At 39.2% G+C, this 10,674-nt stretch overlaps 1 protein-coding gene across 1 annotated transcript in view; it reads left to right on the top strand.

The window, feature by feature from the left end:
* The window catches only part of RANBP9 (RAN binding protein 9), a 42,263-nt gene that overhangs the window by 2,695 nt on the left and 28,894 nt on the right, over positions 1 to 10,674 (top strand). The window contains exons 3-4 of the mRNA XM_010573305.1: positions 7 to 221; positions 8,578 to 8,689. Of these exons, the coding sequence (XP_010571607.1) occupies positions 7 to 221; positions 8,578 to 8,689 (327 nt within the window). The remainder of the gene's footprint in view (positions 1 to 6; positions 222 to 8,577; positions 8,690 to 10,674) is intronic.

Genomic DNA, 10,674 nt, shown 5'->3' with positions numbered 1-10,674 from the left:
GGGGAGCAGCGGCGGCGGCGGGAGCAGCACCAGCGCCCCGGCGCCGTTCCCGCACGGCGACCCGGCCCTGAACGAGCAGGAGAAGGAGCTGAAGCGGCGGCTGAAGAGGCTCTACCCGGCCGTGGACGAGCAGGAGACGCCGTTGCCCCGCTCCTGGAGCCCGAAGGACAAATTCAGTTACATCGGCCTCTCCCAGAACAACCTGCGGGTACACTACAAAGGTGAGGGCCCGCTCGGGCCGCCGCGACCCCCCTCCGCCGGGCCCTCCGCGGGCCGGGGGCTGCGGGCCCGACCCCTCGGTCGGGCAGTGGGCGCAGGAGTAACAATAACAGGAAATAACACACGCTCCTCTCCCTCTTTCCTCTCCTCCTCTGTGTTCTCATCCCCTAAATTGCCCGCAGCGTGGAGAGAGGGGTCTCGGTTTTCCTTATTTCAGCTTATTTTCTCTCCTTTCCCCCTCCCCCCCCCCGTTTCTGTCGCGGTGCGGGGGAAGGGGGGTTGGGGGGGGGGCAAGGGGCCGCCCCCGCCTCCTTATGCTTCTGGAGTGGGCATTATGTAAAACTCTGTGAGACTTCCTCCGTGGATTCAGGTATCACCAGAAGGTTTGGGTCTGAGGCAGGAGAATAAAGGAGGATCGGCATGACGTGTCCTGTTTATGGTAATGAGCGAGAAAAGAAGTGCCTTTTTTTTTTTTCTCTCGAGAATAGCAAGGGTTAAATGGAGTTAAAAGCAGCAAGCGTTAAGCTATTAAACACGGAAATGACGGGAGGGGAAGGCACAGAGAAAAACACGGTTTATTTTTAAACTGTGAAAAAATGGAATTAAAGTCACTGGTAACAGTCTTGCCTAGCTATTGTACAGACTACAGAGTGATTTGAGGGAAGGAATGACAATAGGGCTTACATTAATGAAGGTGACTTTATAACTTTCTTCCTAGATGTTTCATAGTTGCAGTTACTGATTTTCAAAGAGAAGGAAAAACTCAGAGTATGCGTTTGTATAAATCAGCAAGAGGCAATAGAGGAAAAACTTGTGTTGATTGTTATGAAATGTCATAAAACCTGGAAACATAAGCGTACACTCTGACCTGAAAAAACACAGACACATCTGGTGTTCTAGGCCCAAGTCCTAAAGTAGAAGTGTTGTGGATTCAAAACCACTTCTGAGTTGGCTGTGAGGAACTGGATCTTTTGTCAGTCTGTAGTCAAATGAACATAATGGGAGGGGAAAAAAACAACCTTGCAATTACCCTTTCTTAGGGTTTACAGTGGAGAAATTCAAGTGAAATCTCGATAAACATGTTACTGTTTAATCGGAGGAGGAAAACGGCAACACAAACACATGGCAGGATTTGGCTGCCATGAAAGGATTAAATGTACTCTCAGAGACTTTTTTTTTTCAATAGAGAGGCTTTATTATTACATACAAAATACTCTGTTAAAAATGCTAAGTTTAATGCACCATACAAAGATAATAAAGGAGGTTGATGACTATAGAGCAGGTTTCTGGGAGGTACTGAGTGATTTAAGGACGTGTTATTTAATACTCAACTCTGAATTTCCTGGCTTTTGTTCAGTGTTTTATGACCTTGTATTTTTAGAAGCATTTTGTATTTTCTGGTACTTAGTGGTGGTGGGCTGTTGTTTTTTTTTTTCTTACAAGATGATCATAGCTTTATGGCCCACAAGTCCTTCTGCTGGTTTGTTTTGCTTTGACCGACTCTTCCTGCTCGTGAGCTAGAATTTAGAGATGGAACCCTTCTGGTCTCCCAGTGTAATTGTAGAGGTATATTTTCAAGCTTTCTTTGTGCTATCCCTGTTTTTCCTCACTTTTCTCCTTTGCCTTAGTGTTAAAAAAAAGAAATTAATTACCTCAAAGAAATTACAAGAGGCTCAGCATGTTGCCAAAGTATAGGTAACATAGGAAATACCATAGATACTCTACCAGAAGTTATAAAGCACAATTAGGTTATAATAATAAAATACCTTTATTCTAGCTTTTAAATAATAGTAAGTGATGAAGGTTGAAGAGTTCCTAGATTAGCCCAGAGGACTGTGAGAAGGAGAGGTGCCAATATAACATGTATAGACTTTTCTTTCTCCTAACTGCAAATGGTGGTGAATGGCCTCTTAAGTGGCCCATCTTTTCTTCCTGGTAATTTAATGAAGGTGGCTATTAGGACAGCCCCATGTATATGTTACCAGCCTGGCACCTGGTGTTGCTCACTGGGCTAAGCAATGAATGGGTATCAGGGCATTCCTACCCGAGAACCGGGTTAAAAAACACTAAAACATCTGCTGCCTTTTCTCCCTCCTGGATCCTTCAGACCTAAGAATACAATAAAATGGAAGAAAGTGGGGAGGTTCAGTGAGGAGATTTAGGGAAGATAGAAAGCAAGAATGTGCTTAGCACTGTGAAATATTGTTCCTACAAATCAGTTGCAAACAGAGGTCTCGAAAGTATCCAGAGTATCTTCTCGTGGAATATTGGCACTTCCAGTGCTTCCGAAGGTGTCTTAGTAGTCGTGGAAGAATGGTAGATGTTTTTGTTGAAATAAAATTTGAATTGTACATTGAGCTTGGGTAAAGATCTGTTGCATTCTTGACCAAAATAATTGGGGAAGGGAGAGAAGACAGATCTGCCAGTAATCAAAAGCAATTCTTACTATTGTTTCTATTACTGTAGTATAGGTACCTTGTACGCTTTCTCTGCTGCCTCTGTAGATTTCTGGCTATAGAACCGTTTTTCTGGAGTAATTTCCTCTTCTCTGTAACGGATAGGAGGCAGAAGGTAGTAACATCAGTGCTTTCCTTCCATTCTGGATGTGTTGGGGATACTTGCCTCTGAAAAAATGGGTAGGGGGGAACAATCAGAGCAAAGCTTTCAAAGTCATATTTTCATATAACTAGCATCATAATTTTAATGTGCTGATGTATTGTGAGCAGTGATACTTTGTTTCACTGGTTTGTGAGAGGAATGATGGTCCTCTCTATGTAATTCTGAAGATTCCTTTCACTCTCTTGCATACCAGTGGACAAGTTGTATGGAAACATGAGCTGTGGTAGATGTCTCTTTCTACCTGTTCCAGCTGTGATGCTTTGTGTACTGCATTTCTGGACCTGAAGCTTTTTGCAAGCATCCTAGAGAGTGCTTAAAAATCAAAACTGCCACAAAACCAGGCATTGATCAAGCGGTGAAGGTTTAAAGAAAGTAGTACAGTCTAGCATCAGGATAACAGCTCTTCAAATTTTGTTGGGGGTCAACAAAACCCGAGGCTCATTGCTCTTTTGTGTTATCTCTCAGAATCATAGTGTTACTTAAAAAAGAAGGAAAACTTACATGGCATGGTGGTTGAAGGGAAGATGCGTTGACTACCGTATTGTTTACCTAAACAGGCTAATTTTTTTCTACAGTGAGTTATTCTGTTACACTTTTACAAATTCTGACTCTTGATTAGGAAACTTTGTCAAAATCTGGATATGAATACATATATGTTGGCATCAGTGATACTGTAATATATTAAGACTATACCCAAGGGTATTTTTGATTTCTTAGATGGACAGACGTACATTTCTGTGTTGCTGCCAGTTAGCTGTGCAAGCTGATAGAAAGCTAACACTGTCCTAGTGACTGTTGTTCATGGTATATCTATGTAGGGGAGACATGAAAAACAGTATCAGAAAAAAATTTACGTCATTTTACCTAATTATAATATTAACAGCTCTGAGCTGTAGGTAAGTGGTAGAGAAAGCATAAGGGTTCAGATAAGTGTATGCTACCTGTAAAGCAGTTACTGCACAAAATATGTAGCTATTAAGGTAAGACATCTTCAAAAATATTCCTACATATTTCTAAAATACTCAGAATTAACACATGGATCTTGTTGAAAAAGGCTATCATAAATATTACATATGAACGTTCCACTAGACAAACAAGTTCAGTTTCCAGCAGATAATAATCTATACTATGTAGTATTAGGACATAAAAATACAGACTCAACACAGATTGTAACCATGGAAGAAACTATATACAGAATTAGGTAAACAGACTAAATCATTAGTGCTTAAATCATGGAAGGTCCTGTAGTAACTTCACTTAAGTTAGTCTTGTGACGATTGTCCAAAAAAGCTGAGAAAAGTTATGCAATTTTGAATAAGCTGCCATGGTGTGAACTTTTTCTAATGTATTGCAGGCCAGGAAATCTTAGCCAGACATTTATTTACAATGCCTTTGAACTGTCTCTAGTGCCAAACTTTAAAAAAAAAAAAAAAAAAAAAATTATTTTTCAGTGCAAACTATGCATCCCAATTTCTATAACAAACAGGAAAGGGTTCTATAGTAATAGTTCTTTGTTGCCATTCAGTGATACAAGGATGGTGTCAATTTTTATGGCGGAAAACACTTGAAGTGCATTCAGTACAGTGCAGTATGGCTGTTTTGAACACCTTTGTAGCTCTGAGAAGTCTTGCTTTTCTAAACTGGGGAAAAAGTTGAAGTAAAATCAGTAATTTGCGCATGTCTTTTTTCCTTGTCTCAGTGAAACTTTCCTAATGAAATCAACAGAAGATTAGGCGTTGATTATTTTATTTTTGGCAGTGTGAGCAAGTAATTGAACCACCTGTTGGAAATAACTGCAGTTCAGCTTATGTAAACTTCATTTAAGTATTTAATCTATATAAACATGCTTACTTTATTCTAGGTAGACACTTCCATAGACTTCTTTTGGACCATTTGGTGTATATGCATTACACACTTAGATTTAGGTTTAAAGATTATATTTCTGGAAGCTGAAATGACTTCTCCAAATACGGTTTTATCTGAATTGGCTTTTTTCAAGTAGACAGAATTTAAATTTAGATTAATGTCAATTTAATTTTGCTGAAGGACTGATGATACTACTTTTAGTAAAAATCATCAGTGTGAATGACTGTTTAAAAAATAAAGCTTTACTCCTTAAGCATGGTAGACTCGTAGTTAAACACTTTAATGAAAGCCCAATCAAAAACAATTCTTGTAATTGAACTTACTTATGATCTGGTTTACAGTGTGAAGTTCAAGATTTGTAGTCCTGTTTTCCCTTCTCTGCCCCAATGCATCTGTTTGCTGAATTCTCTTTTTAATGCTGAAAGTGATCAATTTTTAGTGTTAAATAATACATACTTGAAAAATATTCTTTTAAATACTTCAACTATAGCTTGCGACTATGAAAGAGGACTGTTTTAGGGAACATAGGGCAGTGTTCATATGATCTACTTCAGACGTTTGGAACCTCCAATTCAGAAGTTCAGAGTTGGGTGTTGAAGTTCCTTTTTATTCGCAAGCAAGGAAGTGTGGATTCAGGTTACCAAAGAACGTGGCAGCAGTATATAATGTCAAACTAATGGGCCACTCAGCTCAGTGTCCCATCAGTGACAGTGGCCGTCAGTGAGTGCCTATGGAAGAATCTAAAACTGCATTGGGCATATATGGTGTATCTGTGTTTTCCCGTCTCGGTTTCCAGCCATTTTAAGTGGAAGGACATCCTGAGCTGAAAGCAGTTTCTCAGTTACTTTCTGTTCTAGAAGATTGCCCAGCATCCACTTAAGCACTAGCATCTATAATATCCTTTGGTGAGAAATTTTGCAGTTCAACTACCTGCTCTGTAAAGAGACTCCTTGTTTTAAAGCTGGTTGATAACTAGTATCTTTGACTCCTCATGTAATCCATCGTAGGTTGGTAGTACTGAAGGTCTCAACTAGCATGTTGAGACAATGTAGAGGTATTTGGAATATTTGAAAGTAGTTAACTGCTTGATGCTGTTGAATTTGCTCTTAGAAATAATAGCTGTATGTAACTACAAATAAAAGCAGCATACTCAAGTAGTAAAATGGGATTCATAGGAGATTATATTAAAAGGACAGCAGTTCTAAATTTAGGGTGTCTTCTGTTTAATGGGATGAAAGTAGTTTTGGGCACTGACTTCCCCAGGCATGTTGCTTCACCACACGAAGTGTTTGGCAATACTGGTAGGGTATCCTGTTACTTCTGCCCCTGTGTCGACCTCTTATTTGCAGTGTGACAGCTGTGTGCGGCTGTGTTGTGAACTGGATCAGGGAACTGATCTGCTGCTTAAAAAAATCTGGTAGGTTTCTTAAACCATGATCAGCTAATCAATCTGGTTCATCATGTGTCCTTGCAAATAGCTGCCTGGATTGGGGAGGGGGTGGGAGAAGGAGACTAGTTTCAGGAAGAGGTGCTAAGAATACCTTAAATTGGTAGGGTTTCCAAACACTTAGGAGTTTGTGATTTCGCAAAACAAAGTCTGCTGGGTAATAGATGTACATTTTCAATAATATTTGTCTAGTTCCTACTACTTTAGTCTTCTGTGTGGAAGACTTGCCCAAATAAGGAGACTGACTCACACTGAAACTACACAGATTGTCAAGTGCATAGAGTAACCAAGGGAACTTCTTTGCAGTCTATTTTAAAGTAAAAACCTAAGGACATTTAAAAATAAAGTATCTTCCCCCCCCCCCCCCCACTAATGTATCATTTAATCAGAGCTATCTGAATTTAAGGGATCTCTCAGGAGTTTAATGTTCTGCCCATAAAGTTTTGGGTGCCTTTTAGCTGAAGGATTTCTGCATACTTAGGAATGATAATCTAATTTATAAACCTAAATAGTGAGGTACCAGCACTTGAAAACCAAGCAAACCTATAAAAGCTCTAAGGTTATGTACTTGGTTATTACCTTGGTTGACACAGCCGTAAAACATGCATGCTGTCTTGTGTATGGAGGAGTAAATTACTGTTTTTGCCTCGTGAGACTTCTGAAGACAACATGCAGAAGGTAGGCAATAAGCTTAATATTGTAAAATCTATGAGGCGATTGAAGGATCTTTATATAAAATGTTTATTAATGACATATTGAAGTGAGCAATACATTTGCACCCAGAAAAGTAAGATAGTTGGCTGGTTGCCTTAAGGTAGTCACACACTGAGGTGAACTAGTTGCATCAGAAAAAACTTTGTAGGTTAAACCTAATCTCAATGAGTGAAGAATTCGTGCTGTGCTAGCAAAGTTTTGCGTGCAGATGTGGCCATGATGAAATGGAGAGTTTTCCTTGGCTGAGCATGTGCTGTTTGGTTGGTTGGTGCTAGCTCTAGGAGCAGATAAGTGTTTACTGTTTTATCAACGTTTACACTAGAGGGCTCTGTGGTTAGAGGTTCAGTAGTGTTAGGTCAGCTGTGCCTGATCTTTCTGGCTGGCTATGCTGTCATTTTCCTGCAGTTTATTCCTTTCTGTATGACCTGACCTGCTGTACATGAGACACGATTAATCTATGCCTAAGCAATAACTCCAGTGTTAATGCCACTGGAAGGAGTGTGGGGTTTTTGGGTTTGGTTTTTTTTTTTTTTTTTGGCATATGTAGATCAATTGCTATGCAGGTACAGTAGGCCTCCCTGTCTGGACTGGAGATGACAGCTGGAGAGCTGCAGCCCAAGTGATTCGTACAGCACACTCAAAACAGGCATCTCTTTTCATTATGCCTCAGATCCACACGGAGAGCAGACATGGGATCTGCGTGAATTATTCTTATGGCAATGACAGTCTGTTCTGGTTGCCATCTTACTGAAATACCTCTTGTCAGGATCCAATATGCTTTCCATCTTGCGCTTTTTTTTAATTTATTTTAATTTTTTTGAAACTATGTCCTGTGACCTCATGTGTGACTTTCATACAATAATTGAGGGATTTTGGTGTGCCTGGGAGAGACTGAGCTTGCTTGAACAGGTTGCTGCTAAAACAAGTCATCTGGCCAAAAGCCTGTTTCCAAGTTGCATTTGAAACAAAAGGCTGTGAAGAGGGTGACATATTGAGAAGAGTTAGTCTTAGTGGAGTGCAAGTGGCTCTTGGGTTTAGGATGAAGATCCCTAGAGCAGACAAGAGCTGGTATTGGACTTTCTTCTTGTGGCAGAGCTGGTACACAGTGAGCCTTATAAGAAAAAGGAGTAGGAGCTGTATTAGCTCAGCTGCAGGCTGTAATGCTTAATGCTGTCCTGAGATAACATTCAGAACATGGAAATTAATGATGAGTAGTACGTTCTATATAATGACTGATGTTTATTCTGAAGGACATTAAAATTAAAGCATCTTAAATAACTTGAAGATCAGAAGCACTAAGCATTAAACTCTGTTATATCATGTTTCAGTCTATAAAAATGAGTGAGCCCTGTGCATTTGAGAAATGATCCAGTTCTTTCAAACCTAGGTGGGCTTTTGTCGATTATGTTACTTACTGCAGTAAGCAGTGAAACTTTTTTCTAGTTTCCCTTCACATAATTGTAGAACCTTTTAGAGTAGTATATCCAGAACTTCTCGTAGCATGCTTAGTTGCAATGCAGGTACCTACAATGAAAACTTAATGTTGGAAGAAAATATTCTACCATAAAAATGAGGCTGATTAGAATATTGTATGTTGGTTGCTTATTACATAAGCCTTCTGTTTTGAGTAGTTGGTATGTATACCTTTGAGTTGCCTTCTGCAATTAACTAAAATACATTTTTGTTGTGTTTTGCATGCAATTGTTTTTCAGGTCATGGAAAAACTCCAAAAGATGCTGCTTCTGTTCGAGCTACACATCCTATACCTGCAGCCTGTGGCATATACTATTTCGAAGTTAAAATTGTCAGTAAGGGAAGAGATGGGTAAGCACTGAGTGCATTATTAATTAATTATTACTTGAAATACGGTCTCACATCATCTTTCTTTCAGTCAACAGATGTCTTTGATATCAAAACTTATTTTCATATTTACCCCTTTTTATATAGCTTAATTCCTTATTCATGAGAAGTTGCACTCTGGTATTTGTTTATTCTAAGGGAGTTGATTGTGGTACTTACTGTCCACAAATTGGTGTACACAATAAATACCATAACAGCATCTTCTCATTTTCTCTTGACAGAGAAGTTAGGGTTTGAATGACCATAGTTTGACCCTGCTCTTACCTTAAAGGTGTTGTTTTTTGACTGTATGGCTTTACAGACTTTCACGTAATTTTTAGGAAGCTTTTAGGGTGTGCAGCAGACCAACATATGTCCTCAGTGTAGTCTTTTTCATGGATGTTGTATCGGTTTTAAAACAGAAAGTTATTCTGAAGGCACTCGTTGATGAACACTAATAAGAAGAAAAGGGAATGTTCTCAATAGGTGCCTGGGAATTTGTCACCCTATGGAAAGAACAGGAGTTGATGAGTGTGTGTAGCTGCTGCTTCCCAGAATCCATCTGAATTACGAATCTGTTGGAGCGCAGGTGACACCATGATTTCAAGTCTACTGAGGCAGATAGAATCTCACCTGGGAAGGTCCTGAAGTACTAATGAAGTCTTTGCTAGACCACTTCAATTCCTTTTTGTCTTTCACTGCTTTTGGTAGAGGGTGTGTGTTAATGCTGAGACATTGATCATGTTGCCTACATAGGGCTACATAAGCAACACTTCTTTCCAATATTCTGTAGTATATACTGTGATTCTACTTCAAGGTCCTGGTCAAGATTGAATGTCCTTGTCCTAGGTGCTGTACAAGCATATTGTGGATGCTTATGTCCTCTTGTGAAAATAAATCTTGAGAGAAGAGCTATGTCGTAGCTCTTTGGATGAAATTCAGTACCTTTGTCTTTTCTTTGTCTGTCTTGCTGCTGGTTCTTTCTTTCATTTTCCCAGTGTTCTGTAAGCCTCCTTTAAGTCAGAAACAGTATTCAAACTTTTTTGTTTTGCTTATAGTATTGTATAGAGATATTTTGAAAGAATAGCCTCTCAGTACTGCTACTGCCTTGTAGGAGCATTTATGAGTTTATCTGTTCTGTTCCTAAAAGTTATTTCTGGGAGATTTCTTTGCTATGAAAAACTTAGGTCTGTAGTTGGCTATTGTTACACAGTGAAGACCTAATTATTTTTAAATTAAGATGATGGAACTTAGTGTTTCAAGTAACGTTTTGCTATCAATTTTAGGAATGCCTTTTGTGAGCTTTTTTTTATTCCTTAAACATTTTTTTAAAATTGCCCTGCTGCTGTCAGTTAAGGAGAGATTCCTGTTGTGATTTGCTGGTGATGCATGTGTCCCTTCCTGAAAGGTATTTCTGCCTGCTTAGTTTGGAAGCTAGCTTTTTTGAAGTGATGGATTTCAAAAAGTACCCATGTTTGGGGATGTCATTTCACATAGCTTCTCTGACACTTTACCTTAGACCTCTTTGTGTTGCTTTTTAGTAATTTCTAATTCAGTGGGCCACTCAGGGCAATCCTACAAAAGTAGAAAACACCTTTGAGTGAAGTGTTTCAAGGTTTTGTTATTTAAATGGTTATTTGTGAGGTATACATAGCTAAGGCTTGTGAAGTTGCCTGCTGAGATTGCTTAAAAAAATGGAGGAGTACTTTTTTCAGTTAATGATAATACATACTGTCTTGTCCTTGCTTCAACCTTACTTCAGCCTTGTGACCTTTTTTAGTGTCAATTCATGAAACATTAGCTGCATAATGAGCTGAGATGTTAATTTTTTTTCATTGTATAAGATAGTATGGATGATGGACAATACTGTGCATAGAGCCAAAGCCAAATCTAGTTTAGTTGATAAAGAGCAGGAGTTGACATGTGCAGTCTCACTGGATGTAATGTGTGCATCTCTGGACTTTGTTTTC

This window comes from Haliaeetus leucocephalus, unplaced genomic scaffold (genome assembly GCF_000737465.1).
Source record: "Haliaeetus leucocephalus isolate CR32 unplaced genomic scaffold, Haliaeetus_leucocephalus-4.0 Scaffold373, whole genome shotgun sequence".
NCBI lineage: Eukaryota > Metazoa > Chordata > Aves > Accipitriformes > Accipitridae > Haliaeetus > Haliaeetus leucocephalus.
The sequence above is the reverse complement of the archived record's forward strand: the minus strand, read 5'-3'. Positions and strand labels throughout refer to the sequence as shown.